General features: G+C 56.9%; 1 protein-coding gene across 1 annotated transcript; it reads left to right on the forward strand.

The window, feature by feature from the left end:
* The first annotated feature begins 445 nt into the window (after positions 1-445).
* On the forward strand, positions 446-19,845 carry LOC141054978 (very-long-chain (3R)-3-hydroxyacyl-CoA dehydratase 2-like). The gene is given in 9 exon segments (XM_073551901.1): positions 446-633; positions 9,469-9,530; positions 15,968-16,091; positions 16,293-16,431; positions 16,433-16,505; positions 16,891-16,979; positions 17,048-17,169; positions 17,975-18,153; positions 18,883-19,845. Coding segments are annotated over 7 exon segments (801 nt in total). The 5' UTR covers positions 446-633; positions 9,469-9,530; positions 15,968-15,969; the 3' UTR covers positions 18,960-19,845.
* The last annotated feature ends 4,344 nt before the right edge of the window (positions 19,846-24,189 follow it).

Raw genomic sequence — 24,189 nt, forward strand, 5'->3', positions numbered from 1 at the left:
TCCCCCATCACACTGCCCCCCATCTACACCCTCCCCATCACACTGCTCCCATCTACACCCTCCCCATCACACTGCCCCCCCATCTACACCCTCCCCCATCACACTGCCCCCCATCTACACCCTCCCCATCACACTGCCCCCCATCTACACCCTCCCCATTTCCACACTGACCCGTTTACTAGAGCTGGTGTCTTCCGTGCCGTTATCAATGGACGCTTCAATGTGTCAGATAGGGGAGGCCTGTGGACGTAATAAACGCAGCCGCTTTTCTAGCTTTCTTTTTCCTTCTCAGCTTCCGTCCGTTTCCAAGGAGACGCCGTTCCTGTTCTTGTCTGGCGGAGGATTCTGCCCTCTGATTGGTTGGAGTGAGTCAGGTGACCTCGTGTTATTAGTGACCGAGTTGTCAACCAATCTTATTGTAACTATTTTGTTGCTCCTCCCTCAGTGTCTCATCGTCCAATCAGAGCAGAGAGTGTGGAGGCGTCTGTGTCAGCAGGCTAGGCTGCGACCGTGCGACAGAGCAGCGGGGCAGCTGACAGGACGGGACCGAGCGGAGGCGGAAGGAGACACGGGAGCTGCGGCGGGGAGCGGAGGAGTCGGCGGCAGAGAAGTGCGCGGCTGTGAGGACACAAGGTGAGGACATGGGGGAGAATGGTGGGGCCCCGGGGGCGCAGTGCTGGCTGGAGACGAGTCCGGAGACGCTGCGACCGCCGCCTGTTCCTCGTCCTCCTGTGAGCCGCCTCTGTGACCTGAACCTGCTTCTGTGGCTGCAGACTCGGAGACATTATTGGTCGGTGATTACACAGGAGCTGCCGGCAGCGGATCCCGATCATCTGTACAGTCAGCGGCAGAGCTTCCCTCCGACGACCATTAATGACCTCAGTGACCGCAGCCGGAGGGGAGAATCCAGAGGATCTTCACTATCCGCAGATCAGTGACGCCCTCTCCCCCGTGTCCCCCCCTCTCCCCAGTGTCCCCCCCTCTCCCCAGTGTCCCCCCCCTCTCCCCCGTGTCCCCCCCCTCTCCCCAGTGTCCCCCCCCTCTCCCCCGTGTCCCCCCCCTCTCCCCCGTGTCCCCCCCCTCTCCCCCGTGTCCCCCCCCTCTCCCCCGTGTCCCCCCCCTCTCCCCCGTGTCCCCCCCCTCTCCCCCGTGTCCCCCCCCCTCTCCCCCGTGTCCCCCCCCTCTCCCCCGTGTCCCCCCCCCCCTCTCCCCCGTGTCCCCCCCCCCTCTCCCCCGTGTCCCCCCCCCCTCTCCCCCGTGTCCCCCCCCCTCTCCCCCGTGTCCCCCCCCCTCTCCCCCGTGTCCCCCCCCCTCTCCCCCGTGTCCCCCCCCCTCTCCCCCGTGTCCCCCCCCCTCTCCCCCGTGTCCCCCCCCCTCTCCCCCGTGTCCCCCCCCCTCTCCCCCGTGTCCCCCCCCCTCTCCCCCGTGTCCCCCCCCCCCTCTCCCCCGTGTCCCCCCCCCTCTCCCCCGTGTCCCCCCCCCTCTCCCCCGTGTCCCCCCCCCTCTCCCCCGTGTCCCCCCCCTCTCCCCCGTGTCCCCCCCCCTCTCCCCCGTGTCCCCCCCCCCTCTCCCCCGTGTCCCCCCCCTCTCCCCCGTGTCCCCCCCCTCTCCCCCGTGTCCCCCCCCTCTCCCCCGTGTCCCCCCCTCTCCCCCCCCTCCCCCGTGTCCCCCCCCTCTCCCCCCCCTCTCCCCCGTGTCCCCCCCTCTCCCCCGTGTCCCCCCCTCTCCCCCGTGTCCCCCCCTCTCCCCCGTGTCCCCCCCTCTCCCCCGTGTCCCCCCCTCTCCCCCGTGTCCCCCCCCTCTCCCCCGTGTCCCCCCCCTCTCCCCCGTGTCCCCCCCCTCTCCCCCGTGTCCCCCCCCTCTCCCCCGTGTCCCCCCCTCTCCCCCGTGTCCCCCCCTCTCCCCCGTGTCCCCCCCTCTCCCCCGTGTCCCCCCCTCTCCCCCGTGTCCCCCCCTCTCCCCCGTGTCCCCCCCCTCTCCCCCGTGTCCCCCCCCTGTCCCCCCCCTGTCCCCCCTCTCCCCCCCCTGTCCCCCCCCTGTCCCCCCTCTCCCCCCCCTGTCCCCCCCCTGTCCCCCCCCCTCTCCCCCCCCTCTCCCCCCCTGTCCCCCCCCTCTCACCCCCCTCTCCCCCCTCTCACCCCCCTCTCCCCCCTCTCACCCCCCTCTCCCCCGTCTCACCCCCCCTCTCCCCCGTCTCACCCCCCTGTCCCCCGTCTCACCCCCCTGTCCCCCGTGTCACCCCCCTGTCCCCCGTGTCACCCCCCTGTCCCCCCCCTGTCCCCCCCCTGTCCCCCCCCTGTCCCCCGTGTCCCCCCCCTGTCCCCCGTGTCCCCCCCCTGTCCCCCGTGTCCCCCCCCTGTCCCCCGTGTCCCCCCCCCGTGTCCCCCCCCTGTCCCCCGTGTCCCCCCCCTGTCCCCCGTGTCCCCCCCCGTGTCCCCCCCCGTGTCCCCCCCCGTGTCCCCCCTTCTCCCCCGTGTCCCCCCTTCTCCCCCGTGTCCCCCCTTCTCCCCCGTGTCCCCCCTTCTCCCCCGTGTCCCCCCCCTGTCCCCCGTGTCCCCCCTTCTCCCCGTGTCCCCCCCCTCTCCCCCGTGTCCCCCCTTCTCCCCCGTGTCCCCCCTTCTCCCCCGTGTCCCCCCTTCTCCCCCGTGTCCCCCCTTCTCCCCCGTGTCCCCCCTTCTCCCCCGTGTCCCCCCTTCTCCCCCGTGTCCCCCCTTCTCCCCCGTGTCCCCCCTTCCCCCCCTTCTCCCCCCCCTTCTCCCCCCCCTCTCCCCCCCCTCTCCCCCCCCCTTCTCCCCCCCTTCTCCCCCCCTTCTCCCCCCCGTCTCCCCCTCTCTCTCCCCCCCCGTCTCCCCCTCTCTCTCCCCCCCCGTCTCCCCCTCCCTCTCTCCCCCCGTCTCCCCCTCTCTCTCTCCCCCCGTCTCCCCCTCTCTCTCTCTCTCCCCCCGTCTCCCCCTCTCTCTCTCTCTCTCTCCCCCCGTCTCCCCCTCTCTCTCTCTCTCTCTCCCCCCGTCTCCCCCTCTCTCTCTCTCTCTCTCCCCCCGTCTCCCCCTCTCTCTCTCTCTCTCTCCCCCCGTCTCCCCCTCTCTCTCTCTCTCTCTCCCCCCGTCTCCCCCTCCCCCTCTCTCTCTCCCCCCGTCTCCCCCTCTCTCTCTCCCCCCGTCTCCCCCTCTCTCTCTCCCCCCGTCTCCCCCTCTCTCTCTCCCCCCGTCTCCCCCTCTCTCTCTCCCCCCGTCTCCCCCTCTCTCTCTCTCTCCCCCCGTCTCCCCCTCTCTCTCTCTCTCCCCCCGTCTCCCCCTCTCTCTCTCTCTCCCCCCGTCTCCCCCTCTCTCTCTCTCTCTCTCTCTCTCTCCCCCCGTCTCCCCCTCTCTCTCTCTCTCTCTCTCTCTCTCTCTCCCCCGTCTCCCCCTCTCTCTCTCTCTCTCTCTCCCCCCGTCTCCCCCTCTCTCTCTCTCCCCCGTCTCCCCCTCTCTCTCTCCCCCCGTCCCCCCCCTCTCTCTCTCTCTCTCCCCCCGTCCCCCCCCCTCTCTCTCTCTCTCCCCCCGTCCCCCCCCTCTCTCTCTCCCCCCGTCCCCCCCCTCTCTCTCTCCCCCCGTCCCCCCCCTCCCTCTCTCCCCCCGTCCCCCCCCCCCTCTCTCCCCCCGTCCCCCCCCCTCTCTCTCTCTCTCTCTCTCTCTCTCTCTCCCCCCCTCTCTCCCCCCCTCTTCCCCGTCCTCCGCCTCTTCTCCGCCCCCCCCTCTTCCCCGTCCTTCACTGCTGGGTGCAATGTCCAATGCACAGAGGGATGGATCCCGGTGACCTCCTGGACTCCCTGCTGTCTGCCAGTTTCAGTGCTGCTAGATTATTAGTCCAGAGTCTGCGCGGCTTATCTCCAGCACCGCCTCATTAACCCTTCACCCAGTGGCGTAACTACAAAGTTATGGGCCCCGGTGCGAACTTTCAAATAGGGACCCCCCATTTCAAAATACACGCACATCTCCGCTCCGCACACCTCGCACCAGCAGAATAGTGAGTGCAGCTCTGGAGTATAATACAGGAGGTAACTCAGGATCAGTAATGTATGTACACAGTGACTGCACCAGCAGAATAGTGAGCGCAGCTCTGGAGTATAATACAGGAGGTAACTCAGGATCAGTAATGTATGTACACAGTGACTGCACCAGCAGAATAGTGAGTGCAGCTCTGGGGTATAATACAGGAGGTAACTCAGGATCAGTAATGTATGTACACAGTGACTGCACCAGCAGAATAGTGAGTGCAGCTCTGGGGTATAATACAGGAGGTAACTCAGGATCAGTAATGTATGTACACAGTGACTGCACCAGCAGAATAGTGAGTGCAGCTCTGGGGTATAATACAGGAGGTAACTCAGGATCAGTAATGTATGTACACAGTGACTGCACCAGCAGAATAGTGAGTGCAGCTCTGGACACACCCCAGAAGAGGAGGAGCGTCGCAGCTGAGCCTTTGCAGGCTGGGGTTTTGCTAAGCTCCTGGGAAGGGAGGTTTTTTTTTTTTTCCTGCAAGGACTTTCCATCTGCCCCCTTCCCAGGAAAGAGGACTCTCCTTGGGACTGAGCGCCGGGGCTGTGCCCCTGGTCCCACCCTCCGGCAAGCCAGCTGGGGGTGGGGGGCCTCATCCACCACCAGGAGGCCCAAGGCACAGCCAGCCGGTCCCAGGGATGGGGAAAAAGCGGACCCCAGGGGGCCGCAAGGCTCCAGGGTCTGGGACCCCCGAAGTGAAGGCTGTGGCGGGCCCTTCCCCCGGAGGTGCAGCAGCCGGCAGAGGTGAGGCGGGGCCCCCCCTTAACATCTGGGGCTCCAAGGTTGCGGGAGAGCCAGCTACCACCTACGCCTCCCGCATTCATGCCCACCTCTCCGAGTATGAGGAGGCCGGCAAGCAGCTCAGGAGACTCCGGGGGGAGTTGGAGGGAGCCCGGGTCATCAGTAAAAACAGGCTCCCTGCCTCAAAGAGAGCGGAGGTCACCGCCACGGTCAAGCGGCTGAAAGGGGAGATTCGGGCCCTGGAGGGCCGGCGAAGTACCATCATGGCCGGCAGCGGCCCCTTCCAGGAGAAGCTGCAGAACGAGGACCGGTTCAGGGCCATGGCCGGTGGGTCTCCTGGGGGGTCAGGAGTCCCCATCCAGGTGGAGGAAAGCGAGGAAGAGCAAGATGGCGCCCACACCACACCTGGGCCGCCTCCACCTGAAGACCTGGCGGACACCAGCGTGAGTCAGGTAACATGCAGCGGGATAGCCCCCGAGCAGGTGGCCCTCCTGCTGGACTCCAGTAACGCGGAGGAAAGCAGGAGCGAGGGGGAGGATGGAGGGAGCGGGAGTAGTTCTGAGGGGGGCTGCCTCATCCTTAAACAAGTATGGCAGATGGAATCCCCAGCACGGTTTGGCACGCTGTTGTTTGGGTATGAGGTCTGCCCGGAGGATGAGGCAACCGGGAGGAGGAGAAACAGGAGGCGCAGGCGTAAGGCCTCTGAAGGCGTGGAGGAACAACTGGTTTTTGCTCCTCTTCCCGGGGCCCCTCTGTCCCGCTGTGTGGACCCCGCTACCCACCCCGGCTCGGGCCCTGTGGTGGGTCCGCAGCGAGGGAGCGGGGAGAGAGATGACTGTTGTGACCTGACTGTCGCATCTGGTGACAGTTCAGACCAGGGCAGCGACATGGAGGTCGGTGCTGGTTGTGGTGGTGGTGTCCAGGCTCAGCCCTCGGTGGCAGGGGGGGCTGGCCTGGCACCAGGTAAAGTTGGTACAGCCAGGGCCGTATCTCCGGCGGCGAGTGCTGGGGCTTCTGGGCCCCCCACGTACGGATCCGCTAAGTCTGGATCGCTAGTGGGGGTCCAGAAGCCTAGGAAGGGCGAACAGAACATCAAGCAGCAGCTGAGGTGGTGCAAAGTGCTGGTCGCTCCCATGTCGGCGCCTGTGGTGAGAGCGGGGTCTCCGGCACGTCGACCCAAAAAGGGGTCCGTGCAGGGGGCTCCGCCGCTGGGCGACGAGGGGGAGTGGCCGGCCTTGCCCGTCTCAAGTGGTGGGCATAGGGTGGCGGCGGTGGTCCGTGAGGGGGGCGTGGCCTCCCCGAGTGTTGCCCGGCCTGCAAAGGCTGCGGCGTGCGGGGGGGGGCATGTCCTCCTCGGCCGTCGTCCCACTCGCTGCGTCTGCGTCGCCCGGGGGGGCGTGGCCTCGCAAGGGGTCGCTGCTCTGCCCGTGTTGGCTGTGACTGGCGGGGGGCGTGGCCTCAGCGGTCGCGGCTCCGCCCACTGTGCTCGCGTCACCCGGGGGGGCCATGGCCTCGCAGGGGGCCGCGACTCTGCCTGGGATGGCTGCGACCGGCGGGGGGGCGTGGCCACGGCGGGCCCGCTGCCCTCTGTCCCACCCACCCTTCCAAGTAATGCTGTGCTGCCCCCAAAAGCTGGCGGGGAGTTGTCGGGGTCCCCGGCCCACCTACCTTCATCTGAGGGTGCGGGGACTCTGGCGCTCCCTGGCAAGCCGGCGGCTGGGGTGAAGAAAAGTGCAGGGCAGGGAGCGGTGCCAGTGGCCGTCCCTGCCCAGAGTAATGAAAACTCAGCAAAAGAAAAAAAAATGGAGCTGAAACCAGGAGCTGCTGTTGCTCCTAGGCCCAGCCAGGGCAGAGTGCATGATGTCATCAGCACTGAGGCATTTAAAGGGGCAGCAGCGCTCCTGGGCAGGAGCTGGAGTAGCTCCGAGCAAGAGAGCTCAGGGCCCCCAGCAGGCAAAGAGAGGAACTGCACTGATTCAGGAAATGTAGATAATGTAAATAATGTTGCTATGTTCACCAATTGTGCGAGTGAGAGTGAGTACGAAAGCGGAGTGGACATATTTGAGGAGATGTTTGCTGAAGTGAATGGTGACATGAGTGACATGGATGAGGGAGAGAGTGCTACTGTGAATGTGGGTGAAAGTGCTGGGGTGAATGCAAATAATAAAAGAGTGAATGGGAGGACGAATGAGGGTGCTGGCACAAGTGGTGGTAGTGGTTGGAGGGCTGGCCCATCTGCCACTCCGGCCGCGAGACCTCAACGCAATTATGCGGGGGCCGCGGCTGGGGGTCGGGGTGGTCCTGGGGGGGTCTCCTCGCCTCCGGGCTCCAGGGACGGCGTTTCGCACCGCCGTTTCCTGGAGGCTCTCAAAAGGGGAGATAGATCAATAGTGGTAGAGGGGAGGACAGTGGACTTGTCTTTCTGGATAGAGAGACACGGCCTTGCCGCCTTCCAAAATCAAAGGGAGGGAGGGACTGTTTGGTCTCTCCCCACAGCCGGGCAGGGGCCGCCAAGAAGGAATGTGGTCCGTCTTAGGTGGGGGGGTAGTGAAGCTTGTCCACCTAGGAGCAAGGTGGTGGAGCTCCTCCTTAAGATGGGCTTCGGGGCGAATGACATATTTGCCCTGATACATCCTTCGGCGTCCCGCTTCTTCTACGTCAGCTTCGTGCGGCCCGAGGGGCTTGAGCTCTTCTGGTCGAATTACGAGCTGGTGCGAGAAGAGCCCGGATGGCGAGACTTCTTGGCTCAAGCGGTGTCTCGCCAAAATTCCGTCAAGCGAGTGACCGTGGTTACATGTAACGAGTCACTCGCAGGCGTGGACATCATGACGTGGCTTTCCCGTTACGGGGAGGTCACAGAGGTCCCAAAAAAGAACAGGGACGAATTCGGCATCTGGTCGGGGGGCTGGACTTTCATGGTTAAATTGAAGGTTTCCGGCGGCACGGTCACCCACATCCCTTCCTCGGCGTTCCTGGGAAGGGCCAGGATCCTGGTCTTCTACCAGGGGCAACCGAAGGTCTGCCACAAGTGCGGCGACCCCACCCACTTCAGCGCCAACTGCAAGGTGCAGAAATGTGCCTTGTGTGGTGGGGTGGGTCATCTGGCCGCCTTGTGTAAGGATATTCGGTGCCACCTGTGTGGTGACCTAGGTCACCCTCTCAGCCGCTGCCCTCGCTCTTTCTCTAATGCCGCCGCAGGCCCGGTGGGGGGAGACCGTGGGGGGGCAACCCCCGGTGGCGCTTCTTCTGCTGTGACAGGTGGTGGCGGAGGAGGAAGGGCTGAGGGGCCAGTGAGGAAGGGCAATGCTGCAAGGGGCCCCGCGTACCAGCGGAGGCAGGAAAAGCTCCAGGGTGGTAGGGGACAGGTGGAGCCTCGGGCAACCGGGGTGATGCCTGCTCCTCCCTCCAGGCCCGTGGCCAAAGCCTCTGAGGCCCTGGGGGAGAGAGTGGTGAGTGAGGAGATCAGGAGGATGGTGAGAGAGGAGAAAGCCGCTGACTCAGACGACTCCTCTCGTTATGAAAGTGTCGACGAGGATGTCAGAGAGCAGCCTACAGCATCAGGTGGCAAAACCAGGCGTGCTAAGCGCAAAACGGGGGGGGAAGAAGGCTGACAAGCCTTCAAAGTCTCCCCCGACCACCAGGGTGCACACGGAAGGGCCCGCTGACCCCCCTCTGATCAGACTCTCCAACCGGTTCAGCGCCCTCGGAGGTTCAGATGATGAGCCGCCAGACGAGGGTGCTGGGCCGGGGGCAACACTGGAGGGTCCTTCAGGGGATGGCGGAGTCCGTCCCTCAGGGGGCACTGTTCCTCCTGAGGGGGGGGACAGACCTGGAACCCGGGGGCGAGGACACCGGGGGGGGGGGGGATGGACACGTCGGGAGCTTCCCTGAAAAGGAAGGTGTCTGACCCCTCCCCAGGTGGAGGTGATAGCGGGGCAGGGAAGAAACTGGCCATCCAACTCGATCACCCATGATGGCTGAACTCGCCCCGTTGACGCTGGCGTCCATTAATGTCGCCAGCATTAAGTCAGATGCGGCTCGCTTCACGGCCTTTGATTTTTTTTCTCCCGGATTGAGGCAGAAATTTTATTCTTGCAAGAGACCAGACTAACGGACATGGGGGCCATCTTTAAAGCACGGAGGGAGTGGAGGTGCGGGCCCTCATACTGGTCTCTTGCGGCCGAGCCGTATAGCGGGGTGGCAGTCCTTTTTAAGACTGCAGCTGTTGAATGCCGACGGGTTACTGAGTTGGAAATGGGGAGGTGCCTGATCCTAGATGTCTTCATGAGGGGACAAGAGCTCCGGCTCATCAACATCTACGGCCCACAATCCAAGTGGGACCGCAAATGTCTCTTCCTGAGGATCAAGCCCTTTCTTTTTACGAGCCGGCAGGTGGTCTTCGGTGGGGACTTCAACACCATTACGAGGTCCCGTGACCGGGGGGGTCCCGGAGATCGCCTGGCTTATGATAGCGTCGCGTTGAATAGCATAGCCAGTGAAGCTCGCCTGGTGGATGTCCACATCCGGCACACCCCAGGTCACGGGGGTTTCACCTACCATAGGGGTAGCAGTAGGTCTAGAATAGACAGGTTTTTTTTGAAGGAGGACGCCATCTTTTCTGCTGTGTCCGCAGTTGAGGTGGAGTTCTCCGACCACTGTTTAATTTTCTTTTCTCTGAATGTTGCAGAGACTCATCGGATGGGAAGAGGGCTGTGGAAACTCAATTCGTCCCTGCTGGAAGAAGCGGAGGTGAGACAATCTTTCGAGGATTTTCTTCAGAGCCAGGTACCGCTGTTGGATCTCTGTAGTAGTAAGTCAGAGTGGTGGGAGATCTTCAAAAAGCGGGCGGCGGGGTTCTTCCGTCAGCTCTCGAACCTCAGGAGTCTGAACAGGCACCGCTTGTACCAGGCCCTGGGGAGGAAACTCGAGCAGCTTGTCTCGACTGGAGGTGACCGTGAGGAAATCTCCAGAGTGAAATCTTTGCTCAAGAGGTGTCAGTATGATAGACACACATCTTTAGTTTTTGAGAGGGACTTCGGGAAGTACCGCTCGCCCGACCCTTACAGAAACTGTAAGATGTCAGTGAATTGTAAGATGGTGACAGGACTGATCGACAGTACGGGGTCCCTGAACAGATCCAAATCAGGGATCCTGGAGGTGGTCAGATCCTTCTACTCACACCTCTTGGAAAAGAAGGATCTGGATCGGTATAGGATGTCGGCTTTCCTGGCTGAAACCGTCCCTGAGCCAGGGGGTGATCCCTCTCTTGGTGTTTTGGCAGAAGAAATCAGGGAAGAGGAAGTGAGACTGGCCATTGATGGGCTTCGGCCCAAGAAATCGCCAGGTCCGGATGGCTTAACATCCGAGTTCTATAAGACTTTTAGGGATTCCTTGGTCCCCCTCTTGACAGGGGTATTCAATGAGTGTCTCTCCTCGGGCACTCTTCCCGACTCAATGAGGAAGTCAGCCCTCATTATTCTGTCAAAGGGTAAGGATCCGTCCCGTATCGAGAGCTGGCGTCCCATAGCGCTTCTCGATATGGACCGGAAGGTTCTGGCCAAGGTGCTGTTTAATCGGCTGGTGAAGTTTGCACCCCGGCTCCTGTCAGGGGCCCAGCATTGCTCTGTTCCAGGCCGCAGTACTTTTAGTGCTGTGCTCGGTGTCCGAGAGGCAGTGGAGCAGGGTAGGGCAGGTCACTGGGGGGGGTACTTGCTGTCATTAGATCAAGCGAAAGCCTTTGACCGGGTCAACCACGAGTACCTCTGGTCCGGTCTTTTGAGGTATGGTCTGCCTGGGAGGTTTGTAAAATGGTTAGAGATCTTGTACCAAGGGGCTGAGACTTTTCCGCTGGTGAACGGTTGGTCAGGTCGCCCTTTTGAGGTGGGTTCTGGGGTCCGTCAGGGCTGTCCGCTGAGCCCGCTTTTATACGTGTTTGCGATCGATCCCTTCTTAAGGAGGGTAGATCGTGGACCGTTGGCGGGAGTCGGGATGGACCAGGCGGGCTCTGGGTCCTCTCTGAGGGTGGTGGCGTATGCTGATGATGTTTCCCTTTTTGTGTCCTCGAGAGGGGAGGCGGATTGGGTCATGTCGGAGGTAGTGCGCTACTCGGAGGCATCCGGGTCCATGATCAACCGGGATAAGTGTGAAAGTCTCTGGCTGGGAGGGGGAGATCCCAGGTTTGATCTCCCGGACACCCTTCCAGGGCCCCAGGCCACCGCCAAAATTCTAGGCATCGAATTTGGCCCCGGGGATTACCCCCAGCAAAATTGGGAGGGCAGACTTAAGATCGCCGCCCAAAAGGTGGACCAATGGAAGGGTTGGTCTTTAACCCTGAGGGAAAGGGTTGCCCTGGCTAAAGGCTTTCTGCTACCTTTATTAATATACCTGGGCAGTGTGTGCATCTTGCCGGAACCTCTCTGGACACGGGTCTATAGCCTGTTCTTCCAATTGTTATGGGGGAATAGGCTTAACCTAATCAAGAGGGAGGTTACATACCGTACGAGGAGACTAGGCGGGTTGGGTATGGTCAACCCGGTGGTGTTTCTAGTAAACACCTTTCTTAAGACTAACATCTCCAACCTCTGGCTAGAGAGGGCTCCTCCGTGGGTAGTCTCCTGCAAGGGTTGGCTTTGGCCTTTCTTCCAGGAATGGGAGACAGGAGGGCAGGTGAAGGACCTACGCACACCTCATGGGCATCTCCCGGCTTACGCTACCCCGGTTCTGAAGGTGATCCGCCGGTGGGGTCTGGGAATGTGGGAAATCAGGACCATGTCGAGGCAATGCCTTGACAGGAGGGTCCTGTTGACCCATTTCCAGAAGCCCCTGGCCCTTAAGGATTGCCCAGGCCGGGATCTGGAGGTCGGGCTGGGGCTTTTAAATTCTAAGCGGATCCCCATGAAGTTTTGGGACTTGACCTGGCGTTGCTTCCACGGGAGGCTGTATGTAAAGGATAACTTGAAGTGCAGGAAATCCGATGATCGGGGTTGTCCCCGTGAGGAGTGTGGTGACGTGCTGGAAAGCATGGAGCACTTCCTGTTTCAGTGTCCCTTTAATGCAGAGGTGTACAACAGGGTGGGTGCTTCCATACGTTGGCCGCGGCTGGCGTCCCTCTCCTACGCTGAGTGGGCCTATGGAGTGTTCAGATCCCTGGGTGGTCGGGACCCGTGCACTTTATTCCTAGTCAGTGTAGTGGTTAGGTTCTACACTTGGAATGCACGGTGCCTAGTTTCGACGCGGAAAAAAACCCTCCCAAGGGATGAGGTGGTAGAAAACATCTTGGGTGACCTGGTGAAGGTCCGTTCTTTGGAGTTCGAAAGGTTGGGTGTGAGGAAGGCCTCTTGGCTTTGGAGAGGCCTCTCCTTTTAAAAATGCACTCAAGGGAGAGCTAGCTCCGTGTGAATGAGGGTAGGGATAGCATAAGTTTCACTGGGTGTGTTAGGGACAGAAGTATGGGCAGATAGGGACAGGGAGGGACAGGCACTGAGGGACAGATAGAGTTAGTTATGTTAAGTTAGGTGGAGTAGGGACAGGAAGGGACAGATAGGGACAGTTTCTTTAGGGACAGAAGCAGGGACAGTCTTAGTTGTTAAGGGACAGGGTGAATGAGTTAGTGAGGGACGGAGCCTCGAGAACTCCTTTTCCTGGTGGTGGGCTAAAAGCATGCCACTCTAGTCTTTTGTTTTGGAAACATAGAGCATTAATGGATATTGGGCTTGCAGGCACTGAACTTGGGCCTGTAAGAAACGTTTTGAAGGGTATGGTGTATTTAGTAATTAATTATATTTAATTGGTGTTATATTGTATTAATAATAATAATAATAATAAATTTTATTTTTATAGCGCCGACATATTCCGCAGCACTTTACATTTCAGAGGGGATTTGTACAGACAATAGACATTACAACATAACAATAATCACATACAGTAGATTATAACAAATACCAAGAGGAGTGAGGGCCCTGCTCGCAAGCTTACAGTCTATGAGGAAAGAGGGAGACACGAAAGGTGGGTGGTAACAGTTGCCCTGATTGTATGGACCAGCCATAATGTTAAGTGTGTAACAGTACAGACACAGAGGGCTAATGGATGCATAAAGCATGTGGGAACATGATGCGGGGAACCTGGTTATGGTAAAACTTTTGGCTCTGCCACACAGGGATAGATTAGGTTAATGTGTTGAGGCGGTAGGCCAGTCTGAATAAATGCGTTTTCAGGACACGCTTAAAATTGTGGGGATTGGGGACTAATCGTATTGACCTGGGAAGTGCATTCCAAAGAATTGGCGCGGCACGTGTCAAGTCTTGGAGACGGGAGTGGGAGGTTCTGACTATTGAGGATGCTAATCTCAGGTCATCAGCAGAACGGAGGGCGCGGGTAGGGTGGTATACTGAAACAAGGGAGGAGATGTAGGGTGGTGCTGAGCCATGGAGGGCTTTGTGAGTGAGGGTAATAAGTTTATACTGAATTCTGGAGTGGATGGGTAGCCAGTGTAATGACTGGCACAAGGTAGAGGCATCGGTGTAACGATTGGTGAGGAATATGATCCTGGCTGCAGCATTCAAGACAGATTGGAGAGGGGAGAGTTTGGTAAGAGGGAGACCGATTAGAAGAGAGTTACAATAGTCGAGACGAGAATGAATAAGAGAAACAGTAAGAGTTTTTGCAGAGTCAAAGGTAAGAAAAGGTCGAATTCTAGAAATGTTTTTGAGGTGCAGATGACAAGAGCGAGCCAGTGATCGAATGTGGGGGGCAAAGGAAAGCTCGGAATCAAGTATGACCCCAAGACAGCGGGCCTGTTGCTGGGGAGTAATAGTGGAACCACACACAGAAATGGCAATGTCGGGTATAGGTACATTAGTAGAGGGAGGAAACACAAGGAGTTCAGTCTTTGACAGGTTCAGTTTCAGATATAGTGAGGACATGATATTAGACACAGCGTTTAGACAATCGCTGGTGTTTTCTAGAAAGGCTGGCGTGATGTCAGGAGAAGAAGCGTATAATTGGGTGTCATCAGCATAGAGATGGTACTGGAAACCAAATCTACTGATTGTTTGACCAATAGGGGCAGTGTACAAGGAGAAGAGGAGGGGGCCTAGAACCGATCCTTGAGGAACCCCAACAGTAAGGGGAAGGTGAGAGGAGGAGGAACTGGCAAAAGAAACAGTAAAGGAGCGGTCGGAGAGATAGGAGGAGAACCAGGAGAGAACGGTGTCCTTGAGGCCAATGGAACGGAGCATAGTGAGGAGGAGCTGATGATCCACAGTGTCGAATGCTGCAGAGAGATCCAAGAGAATTAGCATGGAGTAGTAGTATTATGTATTGTATTGTATGTTGTTATGTGTTGTGTATGTGTTATTATTTTCTTTTAGTTAGAGGGCATGGGAGGGTATAGTGAGGTTGGGAGGGGGGTGAATGGGGGAGGTGAGAATGGAAAAATCAAAGGACCCCAAGTCAAGGGAAGTGGCAAGTGGAGATATACCATGGACCATGGAGGAAGAAGGCATGCTGGAGCACATCGGAGGCAAATGGTGGAGGGTTTTTTTTTTTTCTTGAGGGGCATAAAACTTTCGTGCTCCTCAAGTAGATGTGATAGGCCACGAACTGTTATGGACCTTGTGGAGTGATAGGCCATGGACGTATATGGACCTGTGGTGAGGAAAAAAGGTGGGGGGAAAAAAATTAAAAAAAAAAAAAAAAAAATTATAAAAAAAAAATTAAAAAAAAAAAAAAAAGGATAGGGGTGGTAAGCTCGGTGGCGGTTCTTTTTGCCAAGTTAATGGCTAAAGCTAGTTTTGAGGCAGTATGGGCCGGAAGTATTTCTTTAGTTATTTGTATATAGGTATGGGTGGGGAACGTGAATGGGGTGTGAACGGGTATGCATGAGGATGAATGGATTACATCTGGGGGGTTTTATTTTTATTTTTTAAATTGTATAGTGTTGTTGGAGAGTTCCTGCTGGGGGCCTTCCAAGCTGGAAAGCTTGAGGACCACAAAGGACATTGCAAGTTTTGCACAGGTGTTGTATGTTTCTGTATGGTTTTGTCTTGTTTTTTAGTTCTGGAATGTTTTTGTCTGTCTTATGTATTATGTATTGTGTTTTTGATATTTTTATAATAGAGATACAGGAGGTAACTCAGGATCAGTAATGTAATGTATGTACACTGTGACTGCACCAGCAGAATAGTGAGTGCAGCTCTGGGGTATAATACAGGATGTAACTCAGGATCAGTAATGTAATGTATGTACACTGTGACTGCACCAGCAGAATAGTGAGTGCAGCTCTGGAGTATAATACAGGATGTAACTCAGGATCAGTAATGTATGTACACAGTGAGTGCACCAGCAGAATAGTGAGTGCAGCTCTGGAGTATAATACAGGAGGTAACTCAGGATCAGTAATGTATGTACACAGTGACTACACCAGCAGAATAGTGAGTGCAGCTCTGGAGTATAATACAGGAGGTAACTCAGGATCAGTAATGTATGTACACAGTGACTACACCAGCAGAATAGTGAGTGCAGCTCTGGAGTATAATACAGGATGTAACTCAGGATCAGTAATGTAATGTATGTACACTGTGACTGCACCAGCAGAATAGTGAGTGCAGCTCTGGAGTATAATACAGGAGGTAACTCAGGATCAGTAATGTAATGTATGTACACTGTGACTGCACCAGCAGAATAGTGAGTGCAGCTCTGGAGTATAATACAGGATGTAACTCAGGATCAGTAATGTAATGTATGTACACTGTGACTGCACCAGCAGAATAGTGAGTGCAGCTCTGGAGTATAATACAGGATGTAACTCAGGATCAGTAATGTAATGTATGTACACAGTGACTACACCAGCAGAATAGTGAGTGCAACTCTGGGGTATAATACAGGAGGTAGCTCAGGATCAGTAATGTATGTACACTGTGACTGCACCAGCAGAATAGTGAGTGCAGCTCTGGAGTATAATACAGGAGGTAACTCAGGATCAGTAATGTATGTACACTGTGACTGCACCAGCAGAATAGTGAGTGCAGCTCTGGAGTATAATACAGGAGGTAACTCAGGATCAGTAATGTATGTACACAGTGACTGCACCAGCAGAATAGTGAGTGCAGCTCTGGAGTTCAGTACAAGCTGTGTAGTGTGGGGTCAGGGGTGACGTTTGCATTACTGTGTGCGGCTTCTCCTTACAGATATGGCGAGTCCACCTTCTGGCAGTGGCCGGTCTATGGATAATGACAGTCAGAAGAGGAGACGGGGCCCCGGAGCTTTTGCCACGGCTTATCTTGTCATTTATAATGTGATAATGACAGCGGGGTGAGTAAGTCTAGGGGCTGATTGATGCATGTGATGACGGAGGGTCCCTGTGATACTGGGGTGCTAGTGTTGTGTGTTGAGCTGATATCTGATGATTTCTCGCTCTGTGGCGCTCAGGTGATGACAGCCGGGCCCCAGGAATCTGCCAGTTACCCAGGGGGATTTTTAGTGATGGGCGCCATTGTGCATTGTGTCTTGTAGGTGGCTGGTCATAGCAGTCGGCCTAGTGCGCACGTATCTCGCCAAGGGGAGTTATCACAGCCTGTATTACTCCATCGAGCGGCCCCTGAAGTTCTTCCAGACGGGAGCGCTGCTGGAGGTAAGGGCGGCTGCGTCTCATCCTGGCTGTGACTTGTGGCAGGTGCCGGATACTGACACCATCTCTTTATTTACAGATTGTACATTGTGCATTGGGTAAGTCACTGGGCGAAGGTCGGCAGCGGTGGTGCTGTGAGTGACCGCGGGGCAGTAAGTTACTGATAGTGGGAGTCCGGTTATTATAGGGTACTTCATCCTCAGTCCAGCTATGGAGAAAGAGTGATGACTCTGCCCATGAGTGGAGCGCGGCCCGCAGACTCTGCCCACGAGGGGCGCCCGGCCCGCAGACTCTGCCCATGAGGGGGTCCTCCATGTTGTAGCCACTGTTGTATATCCGACAGTGGTTGACCCTGTAGTGACTGCAGATCACGCTCTGACCGTCGCACGCTGCCTGGATGTGGAGGAGGGGGCAGATGTGAAGATGTCCGTGCAGTGGCACATGTGACCGGCATTGCTGACTCCCCATGTCTCTTCACCACAGGAATCGTGCCGTCCTCCGTGGTCCTCACAGCGTTTCAGGTGCTTTCTCGGGTGTTCCTGACCTGGGCCGTCACGCACAGCGTGAGAGAGGTGCGTGTGGGGCAGGAAAGGGCGACCGTCCGGGAGAACAGGAGGCTCATCTCCTCTTGTCCCTGCAGGTTCAGAACGAGGATTCGGTGCTGCTGTTCGTTGTTGCCTGGACAATCACTGAGATCATCCGCTACTCGTTTTATACCTTCAGTCTCCTCAACCATCTGCCGTACATAATCAAATGGGCTAGGTGAGTGGGGGGCTCAGCGGACCCCCAGCGACAAGTATCATAGCTACACTTGTGTGTCCCGGTACATCCCCCTCTGGGGCGGGGGCTCAGCGGACCCCCAGCGACAAGTATCATAGCTACACTTGTATGTCCCGGTACATCCCCCTCTGGGGCGGGGGCTCAGCGGACCCCCAGCGATAAGTATCATAGCTACACTTGTATGTCCCGGTACATCCCCCTCTGGGGCGGGGGCTCAGCGGACCCCCAGCGACAAGTATCATAGCTACACTTGTGTGTCCCGGTACATCCCCCTTTGGGGCGGGGGCTCAGCGGACCCCCAGCGACAAGTATCATAGCTACACTTGTGTGTCCCGGTACATCCCCCTTTGGGGCGGGGGCTCAGCGGACCCCCAGCGACAAGTATCATAGCTACACTTGTGTGTCCCGGTACATCCCCCTTTGGGGCGGGGGCTCAGCGGACCCCCAGCGACAAGTATCATAGCTACACTTGTGTGTTCTGCTTTTTCTGCTCTGCTGGATTTTTTTCATTAGAAATCGTGATTCTCAGAGGCATCTCCGGGCCTCACAACCTCTGGGCCCCGCGATTGGTAATGATTAAAAAAAAAAACAATAAGATGAGCAGAAACGCAGCCAGACACTGATGTTGTTACTATCCTTTTCTTCCATACGTTACCATTCACACAGCAGATCTCCCCCCCAGAATTTACAATATGGGCGGCTCCAGGTCAGGAGGCACTGGGCCCGGGATGGCGCTCACTAGCGGCCATCACACCTATGTCCTCTGTCCCATCTCTGCCTCTTTCAGGTACACCCTCTTCATCGTCTTATATCCCATGGGGGTAGCCGGAGAGTTACTGACCATCTACGCTGCGCTGCCGTCTGTCCAGCAGACCGGTCTGTACTCCATCAGCCTGCCCAACAAATACAACTTCTCCTTCCATTACTACACCTTCCTCATCCTCGTCATGGCGTCCTACATCCCCAGTGAGTATCTGTCTGCCGCCACTGCGCGAGCCGCTGACTGCCGGGACGCACGCGCCGCCACTGTGCGAGCCGCTGACTGCCGGGACGCACGCGCCGCCACTGCGCGAGCCGCTGACTGCCGGGACGCACGCGCCGCCACTGCGCGAGCCGCTGACTGCCGGGACGCACGCGCCGCCACTGCGCGAGCCGCTGACTGCCGGGACGCACGCGCCGCCACTGCGCGAGCCGCTGACTGCCGGGACGCACGCGCCGCCACTGCGCGAGCCGCTGACTGCCGGGACGCACGCGCCGCCACTGCGCGAGCCGCAGACTGCCGGGACGCACGCGCCGCCACTGCGCGAGCCGCAGACTGCCGGGACGCACGCGCCGCCACTGCGCGAGCCGCTGACTGCCGTGACGCACGCGCCGCTGACTGCCGTGACGCACGCGCCGCTGACTGCCGTGACGCACGCGCCGCTGACTGCCGTGACGCACGCACCGCTGACTGCCGTGACGCACGCGCCGCCACTGCGACAGCCGCTGACTGCCGGGACACACGTGCCGCTGACTGCCGGGACGCACGCGCCGCCGACTGCGCGAGCCGCTGACTGCCGGCACCCTCGCACCGCCAGTGTGCGGGACCCTTGGGGGCAATCTACTCTTGCAGGAGGTCCTTTGTGTCTCCCTCGGGGGCGTTCTCACTCTGGGGGTCCTGCTGCGCCGTCACTCACCGCCTCCTTCTCTCCGCAGTTTTCCCGCAGCTCTACTTCCACATGTTGCACCAGAGGAGGAAAGTTCTTCATGTTGAGCGCAAGAAGTCGGCTTAACCCTTCCCGCGCCTCCACCGTTATCTCCTTTCCTCACATTTTCCACCTCTTCTTGACCCCTAATGCTGCCGCCTTTTCGAGTGCGCCCTTTCCTATGAGAATACCGGGATGAGGTAACTGCTTGCAGGGGTGGCGTGTTTACATACTAACCCCGGCCACTACCCAGCATGCACCAGGAGGGCTCCGCCGCCTTTTATATTACTAAACGCTTGAGGCCGCTCTGAGCCGGGACGCCGCGCTGCTGCTGCATGCTCCGAGGACTTACTGCTCCGTAGGCAGCTGTGCCAAGTGTGGGGGTGCTGGGGGTCTCAACTTCTGGTACGATACCATTGGAGCCTCAGCTCAGCAGGACCGAGCTGCGAACCTGCAGCCACATACCTCAGCTCCTCGGGGGTGGAGCCAGCAGTCACACAGGAGGCGTGGCTATCAGAGGGGCTGCTGATCTGTCCCCAGATGAGCCAATGGAGAAAGCGCTGCCGCACATCTATGAGCCCTTCCCCCGCTCAGGACGCCCTCTATAGGAATCATCTCGCCCAAACACCCCGAAGCCTCGCTGCCTCCTGGATCTCAGGCAGGAGTGCGCCCTGACCCTGGGCTGCACCCGGCGGGATAAGAGGGCCCCGTCACATGCAGGGGCCTGGTGCTGTGGGGAGGATAGATGGACGCAGGGGCCCATTATGATGCACTAGTCCTCCAGAGATCTCCGCAGCCCCGCTACAAGCCGGACATTAACCCTTTCCTGGCCAGTACGTGCCATTTCCCAGCTTCCCTGCATGCGGAGCGGTGGGGCAGGAGCGGCGGATTCTGTTTACACTCGGCGTCCCGAGCTTCATGTTTCTACGGATCCTGTGGGCGACCAACAGTAAAAGATTTTCTGACATTTTCACCGTTTGTGGGTTTTTTTGCATCAGAGATGAAGGGGAGACATGGCTGCTTCCTCCGTGACACGGCGCCTCTCCTGGCTGTGTCAGGTACAGCAGCATGGCAGACATGATGGATGCAGGGTAGCCAGTACCCAGAGTTCCCCCTCCATACACCCCGCGCTCACGGTCCAGGGCCGCTTGTCATAGGAGGATAAGACACGATGTAACAGCAGAATAGTGACTGCAGCTCTGGAGGTGACTGGAGCATAAGACGTGTAACAGCAGAATAGTGACTGCAGCTCTGGAGGATAAGACACGATGTAACAGCAGAATAGTGAGTGCAGCTCTGGAGGTGACTGGAGGATAAGACAATGTAACAGCAGAATAGTGAGTGCAGCTCTGGAGGATAAGGCACGATGTAACAGCAGAATAGTGACTGCAGCTCTGGAGGTGACTGGAGGATAAGACACGGTGTAACAGCAGAATAGTGACTGCAGCTCTGGATGATAAGACACGATGTAACAGCAGAATAGTGACTACAGCTCTGGAGGTGACTGGAGGATAAGACACTATGTAACAGCAGAATAGTGACTGCAGCTCTGGAGGTGACTGGAGCATAAGACGTGTAACAGCAGAATAGTGAGTGCAGCTCTGGAGGATAAGACACGATGTAACAGCAGAATAGTGAGTGCAGCTCTGGAGGATAAGACACGATGTAACAGCAGAATAGTGAGTGCAGCTCTGGAGGTGACTGGAGGATAAGACAATGTAACAGCAGAATAGTGAGTGCAGCTCTGGAGGATAAGGCACGATGTAACAGCAGAATAGTGACTGCAGCTCTGGAGGATAAGACACGATATAACAGCAGAATAGTGAGTGCAGCTCTGGAGGATAAGACGTGATAGTCTCTAGGGCCGGTGGTGCAGTGTGGAGGACCCCTGTACTTGGAGCCCATTGCGCCCCTTCCCATCACTCGGATCCTGGCTGCTCCTGATATTATGAGAAGTAAATGGTGTCAGCAGCTTCTTCCCCCATTGACGCCGCATTCTCCGTGCGGCAGAGATGAGTGTTGCACTTGCTCTGGCTTTGCCTTGGTGGCATCAACAGACGGATTTCCTCCTAGGACAATTAGTTTAAAAAAAAAAAAAATCACTATTGTTTACTAATGTTGCCATGACAACCTCAGAGCTGGCGGGATCCCAGCAGTTATAGTTTCCTCACTTATACAACGCCATGAATTCCACATCTTTGGTCCTCGTTCACACTGGCGTATAGCCCGGCCTTACCGACATCATCTCTGACCCCTATATGCAGTGCAGTGCTCTATATACAGTGCAGTGCTCCCTATACAGTACAGACCAAAGTTTGGACACACCTCATTCAGGCTGTGTGCCCACGATGCGATTTTTAAGCGTTTTTGCCACGATTTTCTGCACGAAAACGTTTAAAAATCTTGTACATGACGCCCCCCATGCATTCCTATGGCATTCCGCACATGCTGTGCTAATGCTGCGCTTTTTTCCGCGGCGGAATCGCATCGTGGAAAAAACAGCAGCATGCTCATTCTTTTTGCGGAATCGCAAAGAATTGCCGCGATTCCGCACCCATAGGAATGCATGAGAATCGCTTCCCGCATGTGACTATGCCCACCATGTGCGAAGTTTAAGCGTCTCATGTGCGGTTGGTACCCACGGTGTGGAGGAGAGGAGACTGTCCTCCAGGTCCTGGGCACCATACCCCTGTAAAAAAAAGAATAACAAATCGGGGTATATTTACCTTCCGGCGTCCCGCGCTGCATTCCCGGCCTCAGGGTTCCCAGTAATGCCTTGCGGCAAGGACCTGTGATGACGTAGTCTCGCGTGACTCTAGCGGTCTCATGAGATCACTATAGCAACGCGAGACCAACGTCATCACAGGTCTCGCAAGGCATTACTGGGAACGCTGAGGCCGGGATGGCAGCGCGGGACGCTGGAAGGTAAATATACCCCGATTTGTTATTTTTTTATAATTTTTAACATTCTGTTACTATTAATGCCGCATAGGCCGCTTCAATAGTAAAAAGCTGCGCACACTTGTCAAACACTATGTTTGACCAGTGTGACCAACCTGTCAATCACTTTCCAAACGATGCTTCAAATCGCTTGGAAAGTGCTTGAATATCGCACACGAAAATCGCGGTGAAATCACGCGGAAAAAAACATGCGATTTCTGGGAAGGAGTCCGGTTTTCATTGTGCGTTTTAAAACGCAATGTGGGCACATAGCCTCCAAGAGTTTTCTTTTATTTCATGACTATGAAAATTGTAGATTCACACTGAAGGCATCAAAACTATGAATTACTACATGTGGAATTATATAATTAACAAAAAAGTGTGAAACAACTGAAAATATGTCTTATATTCTAGGTTCTTCACAGTAGCCACCTTTTGCTTTGATTACTGCTTTGCACACTCTTGGCATTCTCTTCATGAGCTTCAAGAGGTAGTCACTGGAAATGGTCTTCCAACAGTCTTGAAGGAGTTCCCAGAGATGCTTAGCACTTGTTCGCCCTTTTGCCTTCACTCTGCGGTCCAGCTCACCCCAAACCATCTCGATTGGGTTCAGGTCTGGTGACTGTGGAGGCCAGGTCATCTGGCGTAGCACCCCATCACTCTCCTTCTTGGTCACATAGCCCTTACACAGCCTGGAGGTGTGTTTGGGGTCATCGTCCTGCTGGAAAATAAATGGTGGTCCAACTAAACACAAACCAGATGGAATAGCATGCCGCTGCAAGACGCTGTGGTAGCCATGCTTGTTCAGTATGCCTTCAATTTTGAATAAATCCCCAACAGTGTCACCAGCAAAGCCCCCCCCACACCATCACACCTCCTCCTCCATGCTTCACGGTGGGAACCAGGCATGTAGAGTCCATCCGTTCACCTTTTCTGCGTCGCACAAAGACACGGTGGTTGGAACCAAAGATCTCAAAATTGGACTCCACAGACCAAAGCACAGATTTCCACTGGTCTAATGTCCATTCCTTGTGTTCTTTAGCCCAAACAAGTCTCTTCTGCTTGTTGCCTGTCCTTAGCAGTGGTTTCCTAGCAGCTATTTTACCATGAAGGCCTGCTGCACAAAGTCTCCTCTTAACAGTTGTAGAGATGTTTCTGCTGCTAGAACTCTGTGTGGCATTGACCTGGTTTCTAATCTGAGCTGCTGTTAACCTTCGATTTCTGAGGCTGGTGACTCGGATGAACTTATCCTCCGCAGCAGAGGTGACTCTTGGTCTTCCTTTCCTGGGGCGGTCCTCATGTGAGCCAGTTTTTGTAGTGCTTGATGGTTTTTGCCAATGCACTTGGGGACACTTTCAAAGTTTTCCCAATTTTTCGGACTGACTGACCTTCATTTCTTAAAGTAATGATGGCCACTCGTTTTTCTTTACTCAGCTGCTTTTTTCTTGCCATAATACAAAGTCTATTCAGTAGGACTATCAGCTGTGCATCCACCAGACTTCTGCACAACACAACTGATGGTCCCAACCCCATTTATAAGGCAAGAAATCCCACTTATTAAACCTGACAGGGCACACCCATGAAGTGAAGACCATTTCCGGTGACTACCTGTGACGACTCTGGGAATGGACCCTCTGGGTTGTGGCACCAACCCTCCCAGGGCGAGCTGACCTAGTGAGGACCACCCATTATACAGGGAGTGTCGGGCAAGCCCAAGGGGGTGAGGTACCTCGACTGCTGGCACCAGGTGGCCGGCTCACAGGAGACACGAGTGTGTCTGCAAGAACGTGTACAGCGTGGACACAGGACGGTACAGGGTGAGTGTACGGGGGCACAGAGAGTACTCGGGAACACAAGGCGTGTACACTGGAGTGCGTTAGATACAGGGTAGTGCAAGACGGGTACACGAGAGCACGTATGGCGTGCACCGACTAGTACATCCGAGTGTGAACAAAGCAGGACGCGTCCAAAGGAGCACGTCAGAGTACTGAGTTAGGCAGCAGGTGTGCCAGGAGGTGTAACAGAGTACAGGAACAGAGTGTGTGCCAGGAGGCACAACAGAGTACAAGGCAGAGTGCAGGATCAGAGCGTGTGCCAAGAGGCACAGCAGAGTACAAGGCAGAGTGCAGGATCAGAGCGTGTGCCAAGAGGCACAGCAGAGTACAAGGCAGACTGCAGGATCAGAGCGTGTGCCAGGAGGCACAGCAGACTGCAGGATCAGAGCGTGTGCCAGGAGGCACAGCAGAGTGCAGGATCAGAGCGTGTGCCAGGAGGCACAGCAGAGTGCAGGATCAGAGCGTGTGCCAGGAGGCACAGCAGAGTGCAGGATCAGAGCGTGTGCCAGGAGGCACAGCAGAGTGCAGGATCAGAGCGTGTG

Source organism: Dendrobates tinctorius, unplaced genomic scaffold, assembly GCF_039654945.1.
Source record: "Dendrobates tinctorius isolate UK_male_01 unplaced genomic scaffold, ASM3965494v1 ptg000182l, whole genome shotgun sequence".
NCBI lineage: Eukaryota > Metazoa > Chordata > Amphibia > Anura > Dendrobatidae > Dendrobates > Dendrobates tinctorius.